The sequence below is a fragment of the Equus quagga genome, chromosome 9 (assembly GCF_021613505.1).
Source record: "Equus quagga isolate Etosha38 chromosome 9, UCLA_HA_Equagga_1.0, whole genome shotgun sequence".
NCBI lineage: Eukaryota > Metazoa > Chordata > Mammalia > Perissodactyla > Equidae > Equus > Equus quagga.
Window position 1 is genome coordinate 29,098,822 of NC_060275.1, and position 22,246 is coordinate 29,121,067.

At 38.5% G+C, this 22,246-nt stretch overlaps 1 protein-coding gene across 2 annotated transcripts in view; it reads left to right on the forward strand.

The window, feature by feature from the left end:
- EPG5 (ectopic P-granules 5 autophagy tethering factor) overlaps nucleotides 1-22,246 on the forward strand; it is a 108,737-nt gene that overhangs the window by 77,064 nt on the left and 9,427 nt on the right. The window contains exons 32-39 of one of the 2 annotated variants that reach the window (XM_046671552.1): nucleotides 1,680-1,828; nucleotides 2,407-2,608; nucleotides 3,189-3,261; nucleotides 4,988-5,091; nucleotides 12,514-12,689; nucleotides 14,393-14,578; nucleotides 15,097-15,306; nucleotides 16,067-16,211. In XM_046671552.1, coding sequence (XP_046527508.1) covers nucleotides 1,680-1,828; nucleotides 2,407-2,608; nucleotides 3,189-3,261; nucleotides 4,988-5,091; nucleotides 12,514-12,689; nucleotides 14,393-14,578; nucleotides 15,097-15,306; nucleotides 16,067-16,211 — 1,245 coding nt within the window. The remainder of the gene's footprint in view (nucleotides 1-1,679; nucleotides 1,829-2,406; nucleotides 2,609-3,188; nucleotides 3,262-4,987; nucleotides 5,092-12,513; nucleotides 12,690-14,392; nucleotides 14,579-15,096; nucleotides 15,307-16,066; nucleotides 16,212-22,246) is intronic. The other variant, XM_046671553.1, reaches the window with a different exon arrangement.

Sequence of the window (22,246 nt, forward strand, 5' to 3'; positions counted from 1 at the left end):
TTTAGTAAGAGAAGGAAATTGCTCTTTTATAATATGTTTAATATGCCAGTTGGTTTCTCTGTAGCTCTAAATAGTGGATAAATTTGGAGTTTTCTTCATCCTAATTTTTTGGCTCTTGTTTTTTGCAAATGAATTTTATCCCTGTATAGTGATAGACTGTATTTATATTTGCTCAGAGAAAGAGCAGCATTATGTTTTCCACATTCCCACCATTTGTCCCTCCGCTGCAATTGAACTGTTGGTAAATAGAGGAGGAATAAGGGTTGTAGGCTTTTTTATTTTTGGAATTTCACTAGGCAGGAATTGTATTGAAATTTGATAAATGAGATGGTATTTACTTTTTTCATAGTTTTTATAGATGTAGTGGAAAACTAAATTTTACTTTATGCCAAATCTTTGTGTTACTTAATAGAAATCATTCAGTGAATAAGTTAATGATCTTATCTATTGGACTAGCTGAAGAATAATGCAATGTGTGGTCTCATTTTCAAAGCGCTTCAGGCTTTAATTGTTTCCCACAGAGGCAAGTTGTAGGGTGGGTGGAGAGTGGTGATAGGGAAATGTACTTTTACAAATTTTGATGCCTATTTGCATAGCTAACTTTTGTTCTGAATTTTCAAAATTTTATCAAGTATGTATTGTGGTTTTTTCCTGTGAAACTTTTTAAAGAGATTATAAACTGTTTATATAGGCAACCATTGACTTGCATTTAGCAGAAATTTACACTTCCCAGGAAGAATAATTCAGTTAAAGGCTTAAGGATAATAGTATGACCTCTGTCAGATTCCATGACCTCCAGACTCTTGGCTTCCCATCCCTCCCTGCCACCATGTCAGTGGTCCAGGGTTGTATCCTTTGTTCCTCTGCTCTCTTCATTTGTCCTGGGTGAGCCCATTGTCTTCCCTGGCTTTACTGCTGTCTTCTAGGTGTTCTTGATTCCCACACCTGTAGCTTGATGGCAGGCCTCTGCCCTAAGATCCAGACCACAGTAGCCATTGGACACAGACCCTTCACTGTCCCGTAGACACCTCACCCCCAACATATTGCAGCTAGCCTCATCATCCTTCCCCTCAGATCTGCTCCTACGAGCTTCTGTTGCCCTATTTCATCGTCATCATCTCTGGGTGGGAAGGGCCTGAGGAGGTATTATTCCTGTCCTCTGGGATGTGAGCTTTGCAAGTAGCAGGGTGCTGGCTGGTAGTCTCTACTTTTGCGTGCTATCTCTATGTTGCTCTAGGTTTTGTCCGTTGTAGGAGTGGAGTTTTAGGGGAAGGCATGAGACTCCTGACCAGAGCTTAGACTCTGCAGTTGTGTTCTGCACCTAGTCTCTTTGTCCTGTCACTGTTGTTTCTCTCACATCATCCAGCCAGGAAAACAGCACCTTTCCCATTCTCCAGTCAGGTTCGGGTAGGTGGATTCGCTTTCCAGATTCCAGCTCAGAGGGCTGCGCACAGTCCCAGCAGGGTTACCAGGAACAAGGAAAGTCAAGTGTCCAGGTGGACAGTTCTTTTAATACGTTCTCTTCACTTTGGTCTGCTCACCACAGATCTTTATGAATTTGTTTTGGATTTTTATTTAATTTTTATTCCTTTGTAAAGTATACGTGTTCTTTGATTCAAGTTGAAAAAATTAATCTGTGAAAGATGCTGACTTGCTGTCCTCTGTCCCTGACCCTTAAGGCTCTGCTGAGCAGCTGCTGAGCCCTGAGTGTTGGAAAGCCACTCTGAGAGCCCTGGGCTGCTGTGCCCCACCCTCCCAGCAGGGGCCAGCTTCTGCCGAGAGCACCGTGCTTCAAAGCTCTCCGGATGTTCTCTTGTCAGACAAGCAGGTGTGTAGCTTTTGGTGTCTGAAGTTTTTGTCTGTGCACTTCTTTCTCATTTCCTTGCTGTTTATTTTATAAACAATTGGAACACATTCAAAATGTATATTTTAAAAGCTGCTTTTGTGTGCATCATCTTTAAGAGCTGTATGTTCTTCTTTGTCACTCACTTGCTTCCCCCAGGCCCCCTTTTCCTGGATCACCTTTCTTTCACCCTCAGCGTCTGATTCTTGCTCATCTGTTCAAGAGCAGCCCAGGCTCTGTGTATACTCCCTGTGTATGCCTTCCCTCCCCAGCTTAACCCACCTCATCTTAACCTTACGCCACTGGCTCCTGTGGTCAGGTTTTCACGCGTGTCTCACAGAGCTCTCAGTTTCATCAGTTTTATACAATATGGGTCCACATGAGAATGTATTTGAAAGAATGGTTCCGCTCCTTTAGAAAAAATTTGGAATCTGCCAATTCACTTTTCGTATGCTAATACCCCTGCAGCTCTGTGACTAAGTCAGAGCCCTCCACCACAGTCTGCTGCAGTACTCTGCTGAGTCTCGTCATTCAGCGTGTTTTGACTGGCCATTCTCTTCCAGGTAATGGAGACTATCCAGTGGCTCTCAAACTTTTTTTATAAACTTCGGTTATCCACATTGGACTTTAAAAGCTTTGGTTTATTTTCAAAATGGAGTCCTTACATGGCTGATATGAAGACATTCTTGGGCTATCTTGTAAAAAGGCTGCTTGATTCAGAAATGGCCTGCTTGGCCCAAGACCCATCTGCCAGCAGCAAGACAGGTAATATGCCTTTATGCCTTTTGTGCAACATGGAGCTAGGTGTTCTGACCTTCCGTTAGAAGAGACTTGAATAGGCACTTTAAGAGATTTAAATCTGTGTGATAAAACTGTGTATCTGAGTGTCAAGAGGAGGAAGTAGGAAATATGTAGGACATATATGTGAAGCCATATATGTGTGATATATATTTACTTACACAGTGGGTGCTTGCTTCAGCTTTTCTCTGCCCCTCCTTCACAGGGCAGGGGACAAAGAAATAGGTTTCAATCTCCAACTCTTTCTTCCTATTATATATCTTGCTAAGGAAAGGGTTCTGAATATTTAAGCATTCATCTTTTAAAAAAATGTACAGTGTAAAATTATCCATGACATTGTGTTGTAATAAAAGTTCTTCAATTCAAGAAATTCCATTGCAGCAAATGAAAACACAAATATACTTAGTTACACTAAGCATGTTGTTTATATATCAGCATAGGTTTATGAGTATATAGGTAATAAATAGGTTTTTTATTTAGTATTATCCATGAATTGACAAAGGATGAGCTTGTTTCTTGTCTCTATGAGAATTTTGCTTTGTTTTAGTGCTGAGATCGCTGCATTCAGTAATCATTCAGCTCTTTAAACCATGGATCCTGGTTTTAGAGGACAATGAAAGGTAAATAGTTTTTCACATATTCAAATTCTTTTGCAATTTATAAGTTCTGGTCGTGTTTTGGTACCAGTGATGTGTTCACATATTTAATTTTTATTGTAGGGCCATATTTAAATTTAGAAAATACTTCTTTACGAAAGAAACTTAAAATATTTTGTTTGTAGAATTATTTAGTTGATCAGGGCTATTATCTTGATATTAATTTTGAAGCAAAAATGGACACTCGTTTTCAGTTTTTCACAGTAAAGAAGTTGAATAAGTTTTGATACTGAATTTCAGAAAAATGGATGTTGCTCTCCTGAATCAGGTTTTGATAATGTAACACTATAAAATATGAGACTAACTTGATTTTATCTAGTACTTTAGTTATTTTTTGGAGCTAAATTGGCTTTCAAATTACTGGATGGTAATTACGCTTTTAACGTGAACTCTGCAATTAAATGAAAGCATCATTTCATAAACATTTGAAACAGGTGTAGAGCTGTCCAAATGCAGTGAGTTGCATTATAAGTCTTTTTTCCCCTGAAAGCATACAAACAAAAGCTGGGTGAACTTGTCAGGAGTTTTATAAATATTACAACAGTGGTAGATACCATAGTATTTAAGGTGTTTTCACACTATTAATTAATCTGATCCCAGGACTCAGCAAACTTGAATGTCTTGCTCAAGTCCCACAGCCACTGAAGGCCAGAACTGGGACCAGAGCTCATGGCTTTTGACTCACGTGTCAAAACTCTTTGCATTAACCCATGGTGCCTCAAGAACCCATTGAGGAAAACAGAAAAGATTCTGGATCTTCGCTTTTGGTAGAGGGCTATCCTTAAATAATCTGCAAGCTTCAGGATTTGGTAGTGACTATGAGACTGCTGACCATGACACAGGCTGCCTGTTTATTTCCAGGAAGAATTAATGGAACTTTATATTAATGGATATTGAACTTTCTGAAACAGATTCAGAAACTACAATTTTCACATAAAGAATTTTTCTTTTGGTTATTTTCTGTCTGTTCATTTTGGGCCATCTTTTTTTTCTTTTTTTTTCCCCTAAAGATTGGCACCTGAGATAACAACTGTTGCCAATCTTTCTTCTCCCTGCTTTTTCTCCCCAAATCCCCCCACTACATAGTTGAATATTTTAGTTGCGCGTCCTTCTAGTTGTGGCATGTGGGACGCCACCTCAGTATGGCCTGATGAGCGGTGCCATGTCCGTGTCCAGGAACCGAACCTGTGAAACCCTCGGCTGCGGAAGCGGAGCGTGCGAACTTAACCACTTGTCCACAGGACCAGCCCCCTGGGCCGTCTTTTTGTTACATGAATTTTTTGTCTTTTTTTGTTTTTTTTTTTCATGCTTTAGGTACAGAAAATTGTTGAAGCTACCTTATAGTGTATTTCTCAGTCATTTGAAGTGTAACCGAGATACACAAGGGATGGGTTCAAGGGTGTAAATTGGATGTAAAAACATGTTAATTTGATAGTTACTTTAATAACACACTTCTAAAACTTAATTGCATTGGAATAAAGGTTAGGAAGGAAAGTACATAAAATTATATGGTTGATATTATAACTACAATTCACCTCCAGGAATTTATAGCCTTTAAAGGGGTCTAACTATGTCTTAGGGCTCCATAATACAGAGTCTTCTAGAACTTAGGCAATCCCTAGACTCTGGGGCCTAGAGTAAGTTAATCATGGGACTTTCTTTTCTAAGTGTATGTGTCTTTTCTTTCAAGCAGCCAGCGATATTACCCCTGGCTGGAGAGTGATGCTGTGGTGGCCTCAAGCATTGTACAGCTATTCGCTGACTGCATTGACTCTTTGCACAAGGGTTTTAAAGGTAGGAAGAGGTTACATTATGTCTCTGGTTAGTTTTCACTTTTTCTCTAAGTCATCAGTTAATCTTTTGCCTCTGCTCTCCTACTTGATTTCATTTTATTTTAATTGGTAGGCAGTCATCTGTGACCAAAGAAAGATCTCTAATGCAATTATATTTACAGTAAAGTTTGTAACTTCTTAGCTTGTTTTTGAGGTAGCTCCAAATATCATCAGTTGTAGAAAATACGCAGCCATTGTTATTTCAAATATTTTAATATTGCAAATATTATCTATCCCCCATGTTGAATCTCATTCTATCTTCTATGACTCTAATTTCTTCTTTATGTTTTATATCTTTTTAAAAATTATTTTATTAGGGTCATGATAGTTTATAACATTGCAAAATTTCACTTGTACATTATTATTTGTCAGTCACTGTATAAATGTGCCCCTTTACCCCTTATATCCACCCCCTTTCCCCTCTGGTAACCACTAATCTGTTCTCTTTGTCCATGTGTTCGTTTATCTTCCACATATGAGTGAAATCATGTGGTGTTTATCTTTCCCTGTCTGGCTTATTTCGCTAAACATAATACCCTCAAAGTCCATCCATGTTGTTGCAAATGAGCAATTTTGTCTTTTATGGCTGAGTAGTATTCCATTGTATACATATGCCACATCTTCTTTATCTATTCGTCAGTCCATGGGCACTTGGGTTGCTTCTACATCTTGGCTATTGTGAATAATGCTGCAGTGAACATAGGGGTGCATAAATCTCTTTGAATTGTTGATTTCAAGTTCTTTGGATAAATACCCAGGAGTGGGAGAGCTGGGTCATATGGTATTTCTTTTTTTAAGTTTTTGAGGCATCTCCATACTGTTTTCCATAGTGGCTGCACCAGTTTGCATTCCTCCCATCAGTGTATGAGGCTTCCCTTTTCTCCACAACCTCTCCAACGTTTGTTATTTTTTGTCTTGGTTATTATAGCCATTATAACAGGTGTAAGGTGATAGCTCAGTGTAGTTTTGGTTTGCATTTCACTAATAATTAGTGATGTTGAACATCTTTTCATGTGCCTGTTGGCCATCTGAATATCTTCTTTGGAAAAATGTTAATATTGTCTGCCCATTTTTTGATTGGATGGTTTTTTTTTTTCTTTCTGCTTTTTCTCCCCAAATCCCCCCAGTATATAGTTGCATATTTTGTCTTTTTTAGTTGTGGGTCCTTCCAGTTGTGGCATGTGGGACGCCGCCTCAGCATGGCCTGATGAGTGGTGCCATGTCTGCGCCCAGGATCTGAACCAGTGAAACCCTGGGCCGCTGCAGCAGAGCACGCAAACTTAACCATTCGGCCACGGGGCTGGCCCCTGGTTTTTTTTTTTTATTGAGTTGTATGAGTCCTTTATATATTTTGGAGATTAACCCTTTGTTGGATATATGATTTGTGAATATTTTCTCCCAGTTGGTGGGTTGTCTTTTTGTTTGTTCCTGATTTCCTTTGCCTTGCAGAGGCTCTTTAGTCAGATGTAGTCCCATTTGTTTATTTTTTCTTTTGTTTCCCTTGCTAAGTAGACATGGTATTTGAAAAGATGCTTCTAGGACCAATGTCAAAGAATGTACTACCTATATTTTCTTCTAGGAGTTTTATGGTTTCACATCTTGCCTTCAAGTCTTTAATCCATTTTGAGTTAATTTTTGTATGTAGCATAAGATAATGGTCTACTTTCATTTTTTTTGCATGTGGCTGTCCAGTTTTCCCATCACCATTTATTGAAGAGACTTTCCTATCTCCATTGTATGTTCTTGGCTCCCTTGTTGAAGATTAGCTGTCCATGATGTGGTTTTATTTCTGGTCTTTCAGTTCTGTTCCATTGATTTGTGTGTCTGTTTTTGTGCCCTTACCATGCTGTTTTGATTATTATAGCTTTGTAGTATATTTTGAAGTCAGGGATTGTGATGCTTCCAATGTTCTTTTTTCACAGGATTGCCTTGACTATTTGAGGTCTTTTGTTGCCCCACATGAATTTTAGGATTCTTTGCTTTATTTCTGTGAAGAATGTCATTGGGATTCTGATTGAGATTGCATTGAATCTGTAGATTGCTTTAGGTAATAGGAACATTTCAACTATGTTTATTCTTCCAATTCATTGCGTGGAATATCTTTCCATTTCTTTATGTTATCATTGATGTCTTTCAATAATGTCTTATAGTTTTCATTGTATAGGTCTTTTACCTTCTTGGTTAAATTAAATCCTAGATATTTTATTCTTTTTGTTGCGATTATAAATGGGATTGTATTCTTGAGTTCTCTTTCTGGTAGTTCTTTATTAGTGTATAGAAATGCAACTGATTTTTGTAAGTTGATTTTGTACCCTGCCACTTTGCTGTAGTTGTTGATTATTTCTAATAGTTTTCTGGTGGATTGTTTACATGTGGGATCATGTCATCTGCAAACAATTTCACTTCTTCCTTTCCAGTTTGGATACCTTTTATTTCTTTTTCTTACCAAATTACTCTGGTAAAAACGTCCAGTACTATGTTGAATAAGAGTGGTGAGAGTGGGCACCTTGTCTTGTTCTTGTTCGGAGAGGGATGGCTTTCATTTCTTCACCATTGAGTATGATGTTAGCTGTGGGTTTGTCATATTTGGCCTTTATCATGTTGAGGTACTTTCCTTCTATATGCATTTTATTGGGAGTTTTATCATAAATAGATGTTGGATCTTGTCAGATGCTTCTCTGCATTGATTGAGATGATCGTGTGATTTTTTATTCTTCATTTTGTTAATGTAGTGTATCACATTGATTGATTTGTGGATGTTGAAGCATCCCTGTGTCCCTGGTATAAATCCCATTTGATGATGGTGTATGATCCTTTTAATGTATTGCTGTGTTGTGTTGCCAATATTTTATTGAAGATTTTTTTTCTTTGTTCTTCCAAATGTTTATTATTCCCTGTGAATAACTTATTCTAGTACATTTGCAGGAATAGGAATTAGGAGGACTTGTTCTGCCCTCTAAGATCATCTTTGTCTTCTTAAAAACTCTAGGACAAACAAGTTCCAAAGTTTGAATTTATATTAATTTGTTTTCAATACTTTTCATCCTTAGACTATTTTGATTTTTTTTTATTCTATTTTAACGTTTTACTTTGTATTTCACAGGTAATAATCTTAAACAGCTTTGCAGTTTAGCTTTGTTTCTTTTTTTTTTTTTATTAATGTTATGATAGATTACAACCTTGTGAGATTTCAGTTGTACATTTTTGTTAGTCATGTTGTGGGTACACCACTTCCCCCTTTGTGCCCTCCCCCCATCCCCCCTTTTCCCTGGTAACCACCGATCAGATCTCCTTGTCAATATACTAACTTCCACGTATGAGTGGAGTCATATATTTATTGAAGATTTTTGCATCTGTGTTCATCAGCAGTATTTTCCTTGTTTGTATTGTCCTTGTCTGTTTTTGGTATCAGGATGATGTGGGCCTCATAAAATGAGTTAGGAAACGTTCTGTCTTCAAGTTTTTGGAATAGTTTGAGAAGGATAGGTATTAAATCTTCTTTGAATGTTTGACGGAATTCTCCAGAGGAGCCATCTGGTCCTGGACTTTTGTTTTTTGGGAGGTTTTTGGTTACTGTTTCAATCTCTTTACTTGTAGTTGGCCTTTTCAGCTTCTCTATTTCTCCTTGATTCAGTTTTGGGATGTTGTTTGAGTCTAAGAATTTATCCATTTCTTCTAGTTTATCCAATTTGTTGGCATGTAGTTTTTTATAGTATTCTTTTATAATCCTTTGTATTTCTGTGGTATCTGTTGTAATTTCTCCTCTTTCATTTCTAATTTTATTTGTTGTTCCTTCTTGCTTTTTTTTAGTGAGTCTGGCTAAGAGTTTGCCAATTTTACTTACCTTCACAAAGAACCAGCTCTTAGTTTCATTGATCCTTTCTCCCGTTTGTTTTGTTTTCTTTTTTGTTTTAAAGGTATGCTTTTTGGTGAGGAAGATTGACTCTGAGCTAACATCTGTGGTCAGTCTTCCTCTTTTTTTTCCTCCCCAAAGCCCCAGTACATAGTTTTATATCTTAGTTAAGTCCTTCTGGTTTTTCTGTGTGGGATGCTGCCATAGTATGGCTTGATGAGCAGTGTGTACATCTGCATCCAGGATCTGAACCTGCGAACCCAGGGCCACTGAATCAGAGCATGCAAACTTAACCACTGCACCACCAAGCCAGCCCCTCTACTGTTTTTTTAGTTGCTATTTCATTTATTTCTGCTCTAATTTTTATTATTTCCCACCTCTTCCTGACTTTGGGTTTGGTTTATTCTTCTCTTTCTAGTTCTGTTAGGTTTAGTGTAAGATTACTTAGTTGAGATTTTTCTTGTCTGTTGATTTAGGCCCATATTGCTATGAATTTCTCTCCTAGAACCACTTTTCCTGCATCCTATAAGAGTTGGTATGATGTGTTTTCATTTTCATTGGTCTCCAGGAATTTTTTGATTTCTTCATTGATCCAATGGTTGTTCAGTTGCATGTTATTTAGTGTCCACCTATTTGTCACTTTCCCAGCTTTTTTCTTCTAGTTGATTTCTAGTTTTGTAGCATTGTGGTTGGAAAAGATGCTTAATATGATTTCAGTCACCTTAAATTTATGGAGGCTAACTGTGTTTCCCATCATATGGTCTATCTTTGAGGATGTCCCGTGTGCACTTGAGAAGAATGTGTGTTCTGCTGTTGTGCATGGAATGTTCTCTATACATCTATTAAGTCCATCTGACCTAGTGTTTCATTTAAGGCCACTATTTCCTTGCTGACTTTCTATCTGGATGATCTGTCCATTGATGTAAGTGTGGTGTTGAGATCACCTACTATTATTGTGTTGCTGTTAATTTCTCACTTTAGATTTGTTAATAGTTGCTTTATATACTTTGGTGCTCCTGTGTTAGGTGCATGTATATTCATAAGTGCTTTGTCGTCTTGGTGGAGTGTCCCTTTTATCATTATATACTGCCTCTCTTTGTCTTCCCTGCCTTTTTTATCTTGAAGTTTGCTTTGTCTGATATAAGTATGGCAACACCTGCTTTCTTTTGTTTGCCATTAGTTTGGAGTATCATCTTCCATCCCTTCACTCTGAGCCTGTGTTTGTCTTTAGAGCTGAGATGTGTTTCCTGGAGGCAGCATATTATTAGTCTTGTTTTGTAATCCATCCAGCCACTCTGTGTCTTTTGATCGGAGAAATCAATCCACTTAACATTTACAGTGATTATTGATATATGAGCGCTTAATACTGCCATTTTATCTCTTGTTTTCTGGTTGTTCTGTATTCCCTGTTTCTCATCCTATGTATTTCTGATTGCTGTTTCAGTTTGGTGGTTTTCTGTGATGTTTTTCTTAGTTTTCTCTTTATTTATGATTTGTGTCTCTGCTCTGATTTTTTGTTTAGTAGTTACCATGAGGTTTGTATAAAAGATCTTGTAGATGAGATAGTCCATTTTCTGATAGGCTCTTGTCAACCTTAGTCTAAGCAGGTTCCATCCCTTTCGTTTTCCCTGTCTAAGTTACTGTTGTCACAAATTATTCTGTTTTGTGTTGTGAGTTTGTGGTTAAAATGAAGTGTTTATAGTTATTTTTGATGCTTTCCTTCCCTTTATCTTTTATGTTATAATTAAATGTTTGCTAACCTGTTCTGATAGAGAGCTGCAGTTTTCTGATTTTGTCTATTTATTTTCTTGCTCAAGGCTTTGTAAACCTTTGCCTTTTTATTTCACGTGTGAGGGCATCCTTGATCATTTCTTATAAGGCAAGTCTAGTGGCAGGGAACTCCCTCAGCTTTCATTTATCTGGGAAAGTTTTTATTTCTCTATTGTTTGTGAAGGATAGTTTTGCTGGATAGAGTATTCTTGGCTGGAAGTGTTTGGCTTTCAGTATTTTGCATATATCATTCCAATTTCTTCTAGTCTGTAAGATTTCTGCTGAGAAATCCACTGAAAGCCTGATAGGGGTTCCTTGGTAGATTATTCTCTTCTGCTTTGCTCCCCTTAATGTATTTTGTTTGTTATTGACTTTTGCCAGTTTTACTATTATATGCCTTAGGGAAGGTCTTTTTGCATTGATGTAATAAGGAGTTCTATTGGATTCATATCCTTGTAAGTCCAGTTTCTTCCCTGGGTTTGGGAAGTTCTCAGCTATTATTTCTTTGAACAAGCTCTCCTTTCTCCCTCTGGAATACCTGTAATCCTAATGTTGCATTTCCTAATTGAGTCAGATATTTCTTGAAGAATTTCTTCATTTTTTTAAAAAATCTTAATTCTCTCTCCTCCTCCACCTGAAGCATTTCTCTATCTCTGTCCTCTAAATGATTAATTCTGTCCTCTATAATGTCAAGTTTGTTCTTTATGGTTTCTGGATTGTTTTTTATCTCATTCATTGTCTTCTTCATCTCCAGAGTTTCTGTTTGGTTTTCTTTTAGAGTTTTAATCTCTTTTTTGAAGAATTCCTTTTGCTTATTAATTATATTTGTGAGCTCATGGATCTGTCTTTCTAGGTTTTCTTGTAACTCCTTGAGTTTCTTTATGACACCTATTTTGAATTCTCTGTCATTAGATTGTAAATTTCTGTGACTTCAGGGTTTGTTTCTTGAGATTTGTCATTGTCATCCTGCTCTGGAGTGTTAATGTAGTTCTTTGTGGTGTTTGATGAAGTGATCCTTTGCCAGCGCATAGCGGTAGTATCAGGTTGTAGATTCCACCTGCCACCACTCAGGGGGTGGTGGCAGGAGCTGTGTTTTCTGAAGCCACTGCGTCTGCTGGAAGTTGTGCTGATAGGGCTTGTCTGTGTTTGCCCACTGGCCACAGACGCTTAGGTGGTCACACACGCTCACGTAGGTGCTTTGCTGTAGATCTGATGCCTTGACTGGGGACTGGTGCAGTAGGTACACTATGCGGTGGGGAGGGGCACTTTTCTTTCATGCACAGGTGGGTCCACTCTGCGCTCACAGGCTGCTGCACCTGGTGGGGGTGCTCACACAGTGTCTGAGCTCCGCCACTCGGTATGCAGCATTTCTGCAGGCTGGGCTGCAACTCCATAAGTGAAGCTATTCGTGTGCAGGCCTGCCTGATCTTCCACTTTGCATAGTTGCACACTGGCTGCTGTGAGGATCCGTGACGTAGACTACTGCTGCTGGGGAGGTAGTGGAGATCTGCTCACCTCCTTCCACTGTTTTCCAGGTATCCAGTACCTCCACCTTCAGATGTATGGCTGCATAGATCTCTCAGAAGTCCTGTTGTGCTTTGTAGGGAATTGTCTCTTGGTTAATGGATGTCTGATTGGTTGTAACTTACTGGAGAGAGACTAAGGGAATGGCTCATTCTGCCATGATGCTGATGTCACTTTCTCTGTTTTTATTAAGATAAACCAAAAGGTCTTTGGCTGTATTTTCTTTTTCGATTTTAGATAAGCTGTTGCCAGGTGATGAAGGAGCCCTTCGGTTACACCTGATGCATTATTCTGAAGCATGTACAGCACCCAAAATGCCAGAGTTCATTCTGTACGCTTTTCATAGTGCCTATCGGAAACTCCCATGGAGGGACCTGCACCCTGACCAGAAGCTCATGGAGGCCTTCTTCAAAGTGAGTCCTTCCCTCTCCATGTCACAGCTGGGCTTCTGAGGAGCAGCCTGTTCACTGCGGTTTTTAGGCACAGTTGCTGTGTGTGCCAAAGTGGACTGTGCCTGCATTCTGGATTGCCCAAATGGAGCTTGTGTAAAGCAGCATTCCATGGAAATCGTTTCGTTGTGTTAGTAGATAGCTGGAAAACATTTACAGGATCATTTTTAAAACCCAGAGAAAGATTTTATCTGTAATGTGGCAGTTGTCCCCTAGACTTTAGTAATACTGCCAGGTGAGTTCATAGTTTAATGACCATCATGTTCAATCTTGGTATTTCTGTATATGCAAGTTTTTCTAGGACAGTATCATTAGAAATGCTTATTGTTAAACATTCTTTTAAAGCAAAATGTAAATTGGTACTCAAGCTGTTACTTTCTTTAACCAGTTATGCAAGGGAGTAATTACATTGTAGGAGGTAGAAGTGCATTGTAACAACCAATGATGCATCATCATCATAAAGACCTGAAATGACCTGGATTAAGTGCCAGTAAGTGTGTGCGGGTCTTTGCCATAGAAACAATTGTTGCAAAAAACAGGCACAGCTGTGTCACTTACATACCAGTCAGGCATTTTTGTTCCTATTAAGTTCCTATTTTAAAAATCCCTTCATGATCTTGTCTTAGCTTTTTACAATTGTTTCAGTTTATTTGTTCATAGTTACCAGTTCATTAGTGTTTACTCTTAACTTCATGTCACATTTATTATTGAGACACTTTAAGTACTTTAATTACTGCAACTGCACAGTTATTTATGACAATTAGTAAAGTTTACTGTGGTCTTTCAGTGCAAATGGAGACCCCACCCAGTGCTGCTCTTGTCAGCCACTTCCCTGTAGCTGAGATGTAAGGAAAACTGAAGACAGGTGTCTTGCAGAAATACAAGATTAAGAATGATTTTATAGCTGGGTTTAGTATATGAGACAGACACTAAGTAGAAGTTCATCACCATTATGAACATGGAAGCAAAGGTCTGTTTAAAGAGCAGTGAGAGAGCGTTTAAGTGAGAGGGCAGCCTTAGCGATCTGATAGATTCAATAGTAGAATGGTCTTTAAAGGGATGCTGTCGACTCTCTGTGTCTCTAGGAGTTTTAGTCTAACGATAGATGACCCTGACCTGCCCAGAAGCTGGGAACCTTTCAGTTCTTTGTGTCTTGTTAGCATAATAAGGTATATTTTTTGAAAGGATTGAGAGTGAGCATAGAGAACAGATTATGAAGGAGGTTGAAGAATCATTTTCCACAAGGGTAAGAAATAAGTAGTAAGCATGATATAATGATGGTAGTAATGGGAGGACGTGAATCATGACCAAGTTCCATTTGTGATTTTATAAATGGAGTAGAGTTGAGTACTGGTGACTAACCGTGGCAGGGATTCGCCACCCTGGGGGAGCTAGGGAAGGTCGTTCCCCTCCTGTTAAGAATTAGTGGAATAAATAATTAACTCCAAACAAGCTGAAAAATGTGCACATACACTGAGTATGGAAGGAAAGATACTAGAAATGTTAAGTCTAAATCTCTAGGCAGTAGGATTATGGGTGATTTTTATAATTTGGGAAAGAAGTATTGTTTTTTTAAAATATAATTTTGTAAACATGGTTTTATATACATTTTCAAGATATATAGACAGCTTAAAGCAAAGCACTCATTTTAATTTGTTTCCTTTGAGGTGGAACGAGGAAGCCCCAAGAGCTGCTTCTTGTTTTTGGGGTCTGTGCTCTGTGAAGTCAACTGGGTCAGTGTGCTCTCTGATGCCTGGAGTCCCAGTCCCCACCCGGAGACTCGGAGCATGATTGTCTGCCTCCTTTTCATGATGATTTTATTGGCAAAGGAAGATCAACTGGTAGATCAAACAGTAAGTTTGGTGAGCCTGGGGTGGAGACTTGGCAAGGCCCCCTAATCCTCACGCTCCATGAAGTTGTAGTTTTTCAGTTGTTTCCTTAATACCTCTATCAGTGTGAACATATGCTTGGCGTATGAGATGTGCCTTCACCTGGGCCCCCAATTTTCTTGGATAGTTCTTAATCAAACCTAGATTATGGAAACCACACTGAGTTAGAATATAAAAATCAAATTTTATTTTACATCTCATTAATTGCTAGATCAGACAGTTGCTTTGAAAATTGAGTTCTGAATACTTAGGAATCTTAACGTTAATGTGTTTTTGCCAAGACTTTGCTTATTACTTTCACTAATACTCAGTGCTAGTACACTAGTACACTAGTCCTAGTAGAGTAGATACTTCCTTGCCATCTTAACTGTTCTATGCTTATCATAGGTCATCTTAATGGTCACTCCATAGACTAGGTAGAGACATGTATTTCTGGGGAAATGGGATCTCTGGAACTAAAGGAATATGTATTTCATTTTTAGGATTCACCTCTACTTAGTCTCCTTGGACAGACAAGCTCACTTTCATGGCATCTTGTGGATACTGTCTCATACCAGAGTGTGCTAGGTTATTTCAGCAGCCATTACCAGCCATCCATCATCCTGGCAAAGGAACCTTCTGCTGAATTAGTTGTGAAGCTCCTGAAAGTGTCTGCAGGACTTTGCATTCCTACGGACAGCCAGAAACATCTTGTAAGTTGAGTGGAAGCTTTAAAAGGCAGAGAGTAACTCCAGGACTGGTAGTAGCGTAAGTGCTACTGAGGACAGTCTCGAACTCTGTGACAGCTCAGTAGAAAAAGTTGGAGGATGCATATCATGTGTACTCATATTTTGGCCTCTCAAATCTTTTAGTTTTATGTATGTCTTTTGGTAAACCATTTCTTACTAGTAGTATCACATGCTAACTAACAAGAGGGCAACAGGATCGAGGGCTGGCAGGGGGCAGTTGGTTTAGCGTCTCAATGTCATTGGCAGCAGAGTGGCAGGGAAATTATGAGGATGAGTTTGCGATCTGACAAACTCATCTCCCCAGCTACTGCCATTCTGACCTCAGTTTTCTCGTCTGAGTTGGAAATAATGATGATGATGATGATGAGGATGAGTTGGCCTCAAAGTGTTATTGTGGGGATTAAATTAGGTAAAGAACATAAAAGTTTTGGGGAAAGTTCCTGGCAAGTAATTAATCTGTAGTTAATGTTCTTATTAATATAGTTAAGAAGGAAGAGTGTTGTACTGGCATTTGGGAGTATGTGGGTTCTAGTCTAAGTGTTACCACAGATTTGCATATCCCTAGACACAGGCCCTTAGTTAGACACACCTGTCTTTGTGTGGCTTCCTCCTCTGTCCTCTCCACTCCCGACTGGAGCGGTCAATGTGGAGCCATGCTCTCAGGAAATGCTCAGTTAACACTGCTTGCACGGATTCATTTGAAGGATCCTTTTTTTATTGTCAGGATGCAGTTCCAAAATGCCGAGCCTTCACTCATCAGATGGTTCAATTCCTCAGCTCCCTGGAACAAAATGGCAAAATCACCTTAGCAGTCCTGGAACAGGAAATGTCTAAGCTCTTGGATGATATCATTGTCTTTGACCCGCCTGGTAAGTGACCACGGGGAAGTCACGTGTTCGTTCAGTAAATGAATCCCTGCTGTGTAAGGCCTTGTGAGACCAGGAGGATGGTCAGGACGCTATCATTCCTGTTTCTAGAGAAGCAGTGGTCAGAGAGGTGACTGGATCCTAGGGACACTGTGTCATCTCAGCACTGGGGGAAGCATGGACATTAAGAACTTGAGTAGGGGTGGACACTGTCACTTGCTGGTGTGAGGGTAACTGGACGGGGGGATAAGTTAGGTGACTGGCTGTGATGATTAGACGTCACTGGAGACCCAGGAAGCAGCATTCCTAGGTGTTTGGCTTTCACTGGGAGGTCTCTTCATAATCACCTTGTGTAGGCTCGTAGAAAACTTTGTGTGGAGAGCTCCTGCTCCCAGCAGTTTGGTGGACTGAACATCCTGACTGCCTCTCCTGCTGAAAACAAGAATGCTGGATAAAATGTTTCTAAGAAACCAAAAATTAAACTTTATCAACAAGGTGGCAGAAGAGCTCAGAGGTCAGAACTAAGTGAAAGAGGAACCCATGAAGGCAGATGGACTATTGAGGCTGGCTTTCACCTTGAAGGGTTTTACTGAACCTTCTTAGGTTAGGGGGAGGCAGTAAAGCCCAGGCCTGCCTAAGGTGGGAGCCTAAAAGGAGATCCCATGTGTAACCCCACAGGATGGCATCTTCAGTGTAACGCAAGCTAGAGATAAACCCGGCCCTGGGAGAGGAAAGCAAAGACAGTATCTGTTTGACCTTGCTCTTGGGTCAAATGTCTATGTGATGGGGAGAAAAGATACCTCTTTTGAAAATGTGAGTTTAAAGCAAGAATTCATACTACCTAAATTGTCTAAAAAAAACCCTCTCAACCTGAGAGTTTATTTTTCATTTAATTATTTAATTTTTTTGGTGAGGAAGATTGTCCCTGAGCTAACATCTATTGCCTATCTTCCTCTTTTTGCTTGAGGAAGATTGTCGCTGATGTAACCTCTATACCAGTCTTCCTCTATTTTGTATGTGGGACACTGCCACAGTGTGGCCTGATGAGCAGTGTGTAGGTCCGCATCTGGGATCTGAACCCATGAACCCTGGGCTGCTGAAATGGAGTGTGTGAACTTAACCACTATGCCACTGGGCTGGCCCTTCAACCTGAGAGTTTAAAGTAATTTTCAGTTGCCAGTGCCACCAGATGCCTGGCAGAAAGCAACCACAGAGCCCCTTTGGAGGAACTCGTCTTCAACTGAGGCCTCAGAGTTCCAAGGAATATGAATTCACAGTAAAAAAGAAAAAAAAAAAGTCGTAAAACACACAGGGAAAGGGGCTGGCCTGGTGGTGCAGAGGTTAGGTTTACACGTTCCGCTTCAGCAGCCCGGGGTTTGTCAGTTTGGATCCTGGGTGCACACCTACACACCGCTTGTCAAGCCATGCTGTGACAGGAGTCCTACATATAAAGTAGAGGAAGATGAGCACAGATGTTAGCTCAGGGCCAGTCTTCCTCAGCAAAATGAGGAGGATTGGTGGTAGATGTTAGCTCAGGGCTAATCTTCCTCAAAAAAACACAAACAAACACAGGGAAACAGGGCACCACAGTCAAGTCAGCAGAGAACAACAGTCAGCAGTCAGACATGTAAAGATGTCAGATAGTGAAATAATTAGCACAGTAAACAAAAAAATATTTTTAATATATTTGATGGAATAAGAGAGGAGCAAGGGATTATAGAAATATGCAGATTTGAGAGAGAATCAGATATTCTAGAAGTGAAAAATATAAAAATTGTAATTAAAGTTTAATAGGTAAGTTGCAGAAGGGCAGGAGATATAGAACACGGGAGAGGCAATAGCTGAAGAGAGAGTGAGGCTGTCTGGTGACAAAGAAAAGAACTTTATATACAGGAAGGAAAGACATTACCTACAAAGGAACAACGTTTACCCTGATAGCCAACTTCTCAGTAACAACAAAGGAAGTGGTAAGACAGCGGGACAACTTCTGTTTGCTGTGAGGACATGACTTATAACTTGGAATTGTAAACTGGCAAAAATTCTTTAAGGATGAGGGTGAAATAAAGATATTTTCATTGAATGCTGAGAGTGTCTGATTTAGTAGACATCTCTAAAGGAAATACTAAAGCACGTTCTTTAGGTAGAAGTAGGGTGATCATAGGTAAAAGGTTTGAATTACAAGAAGGAAAAATAAGCAGGGAAGGTGGTGTAAATAGAAACAAAAACTGGCTATATGAAACTACAATAGTCGTGCATTTAGGGGTGTAAAAAGCAAAAGCCAAAATTAAATTATGTGACCACAGTATATATAAGTTAGGAAGGAGGTTGAATTAAAGGCATTCTAAAGTTGTAGTGTTTGAAGGGTCAAGAAATTTATTAAATTTCTACTTTGATAAAATATGAATGTTAAAAATTCTAAGAAATTCACCAAAAGCATAGAAATAAAATGTATAATTTCCAAATTATTAGAGGGAGATCAAAAGCAAAAGCAATGGCCAAAATGTATTTAATCCAAAGAAGGCAAGAAAAGAAGCATGGAGAAGGTGAGAAAAATAACCAAAATAAAATGGTAAATTTTAAATATATCAGTAAATGTAAAAGGACCGATACTCCAGTTAAAACACAAAAATTGTCAGACTGGACTAATAATCAACAACATCCAGCTTTACGCTCTTGTAAAAGAAGTACGTCTAAAGCGTGGGGTATAGATAGCATTCAGTAAGGCAATCCTTAGGAAAATATTAAATAGAAAGCTGGCGTAGATGTATTATTAACATTAGACAGATAAGACCATAAGGCAGAAAGAGTTACAGAGCCACATGATCTCTAGTGTGTTTTCCTGCCTTGAAGTAGCATGAGAAAAAAGAACAAAAAAGAAAGAAGCATTAGTAGAGATAAAGAGAGTCATTGAAAATTGATAAAAGCTTCAGTTCACTAGGAATATATAATAATTCTAAACTTATTTGTACCTAATAACAGTAGCAAATGTGTTAAGTGGAACTTGACAAAACTAGGAAGAGAAATGTCAAATTCACTCAAAATGAGAGATTTTGACACACGTCTGTCTCACAGTATTTGATCAAATAGACAGAAAATCAGTAAGGCTATAGGAAGTCTGAATAGCACAGCTGGTGTGATGGGGATGTAGAGAATGATGTGCCCTGCAAATGCAGAATGCGTACTGTATTACTCTCACTGTATTAGTCAAGAAACGTGACCCCTTATTAGACTAAAGTAAGTCTCAACTAATCCCAGAGGACTGGTATCAAACAGGCCACATATTCTAACCACAGAACTTAGAAATCAGCAACAAAATATGATGGAGGAAGGGGGGAACTATGCATTGAAAATTAAGAAGCAAACCTTTAAATAACTGACGACCAAAGGAACAATCATGACAGAAATTTGAAATATTTAGAACTGGATAAAAAACAGAATGCATCTAAACTTGTGGGATGCAGCTAAATTGGGACTTAATTTCATGGCCTTAAATGCTTATGTTAAAATTTTATAAAACAGAAAGTTAATAAAGTAAGAATCCACCTTAAGAAGTTATAAAAAGAACAACAAAATACAACCAAAGACTGTAGAAGGAAGGAAATAATAATAGAAGATAAATAGGAAGAGACTAAGGATGAAAAACAGTGACACTGGTAAATGTGTAGGTAAATCTAAGTGAAATCTTGATGAATTTAGATTCATAATGAATCTTTGTGAGTTTAGATTCACAGTGAAAACGACTAAATGAAACAGCAGTAGGAGTAAGGTCTTACTGGGTTGTGGCAACAGTAGGGAGGGCACCAGGGGTGAGAATGTTTCACAGCCTTTGCATTGTCTGCGAGCCAGCTAACATCAGACTGAAAAGTCAGGAATGCATGCTGTAATTTGTAAGACAGCCACTATAAGAATATTAAAAGAGTGTTTAACCTCCAAACTAAAAAAGAGAAAAAGTAGAATAATAAGAAATAATCCAAAAGAGATAAAACAGAGAAAAAAGAATGTAGAGTAGGAGGAATAAACAGAAAGCATATTTCAAGATAGTAAATTTAGACCCAATTACATCAGTAATTACATTAAATATGAATGACTAAAATTATCACATTGGATAACATAAGGAAGAAGAAAACGCTGTAGAAGAAAACAAACAAGACCCTTGATTTGACATTCTACAAAAAAGAATATCTAAATGGCCAATATACATATGAAAACATGCTAAGCCTTGTTAATAATCAGAGAAATGCAAATTACAACCTTAGTGATATACTCTGACACATCCATCAGAATGGCTAAAATTAAAAAGGTTTCAATACCAAGTGTTGGCAAGGATGTGGATCAGTGTAACTTTCATTTAGTGCTGATCATAGAGTAAACTCCTACAACTAGTTTTAAAAGTTTGGTGTCGTCTATTAGTTTACATATCCCATGACCCAGAATTCTACTCCTTGGTATATACCAAAAGAAATGTATGCACTGTGCCCTGGGAAACATGAACAATGTCTGTAGCTGTGCATCTGAGGGGGTGCAAAACAGAAACAGCCCATATGTTCAGTAGAAGGGATGATAATATATATCGTTGTATATTCATATAATGGAATGCTCTAAAGCAGTGAAAATCTGCAACAACATGGATGAATTCACAAACATTTTTGTGTTTATTTAAATACTGTTTGAAAATAGACAACCGTAATATTTATGGAAGTATAGTAATGAAAGCTCATGTGGCTTTTTGAGTTGGTTGGAATTGGTGAACAGGAAATCAGTAGAAATTTCTCAAACATTTCTGCGACATAGATTTATCATAGAGGGCATATAATATGGTAATTAAAAAAAAGATTCTTGAACCAAACTGCCTGGCTTCACATTTGCTAGCTGTATGACCTTGAACAAGTTGTATAACCTCATCTGTAATGTGGAGATGATAATCGTACCTGTTTCATATGGATATTGTAAGTATGGAATGAGATAATGCACCTAGAGTTTTAGTATTGGCTTTGCAAGTCAGCAACACCTAGTGAATGTTAAAGGAAAAACAGAAGGAAAAGTTAGCAAGCAATACTGGAGAAACTGTTTTAGAGTTGGTCATATATGATTGGGCCATGAAGGTTGGATAATAATAGCTGGCCAGGCAAAGGAGATAAGGGTGTTCTAGAACGATCTTAATCAGAAGAGTGATGGGAACAGATCTGGTTTTTAAGAAAACATTTGTTGGCTGTGTGGGTGATGAATAGGGAGGGGAGAGGCTTGGATCTATTAGAAGGGTGACTGCAGTCACTTTTTTGTTCCTATGAGTCATAATTAAAATAGAAATTTTAAAATAAAAATTGCTAAGCAGCTGAAATTCAGAGATAAGGCCTTTATTACCAAGAATATTTATACCCATAGAAATATGAGGAAAAAATATATATTCACACACATATACTGTTATTGTCTTTCTCAAACTTTTTTTTGAAGTCCTTATTTGATAATTAGTAGGTCTTGTAGTAAGTAACGTTAGGTTAAGGTTTATACAACACTGTGCAAGTGGGTGAATTTGGTTTGATGGTTGTGATGAGTAAGACTTCCCTACATAAATAGTGAAGCCTCGTGGTGAGAAAGCCACAATTCTGTTCCATTAAAGAAAATGTACCCAACTCAAGGGAAGCTGGAAACAGTTGGCAAGAATTATGCCTGCTGATTAGTTTTTTCCATACTTTCTCAGTGAAACGTATTTTCTATTTTTGGATGTGACGAAGGAATCTACCTCAGTAACCTCCTCATTTGCAGTTCTCTTATAAAATGAATTTGCTCTTTTTTTGTTCTAATTATTCTCTTTTCACCTCTTAATTTTTTTTGTTTTTTATTTATTTATTTTTGAGGAAGATTAGCTCTGAGCTAACATCTGCTGCCAGTCCTCCTCTTTTTTGCTGAGGAAGGTTGGCCCTGAGCTAACATCCGTCCCCATCTTCCTCTGTTTTATATGTGAGATGCCTGCCACAGCATGGCTTGATATGCGGTGTGTAGTCCACACCCGGGATCCGAACCGGTGAACCTCAGGCACT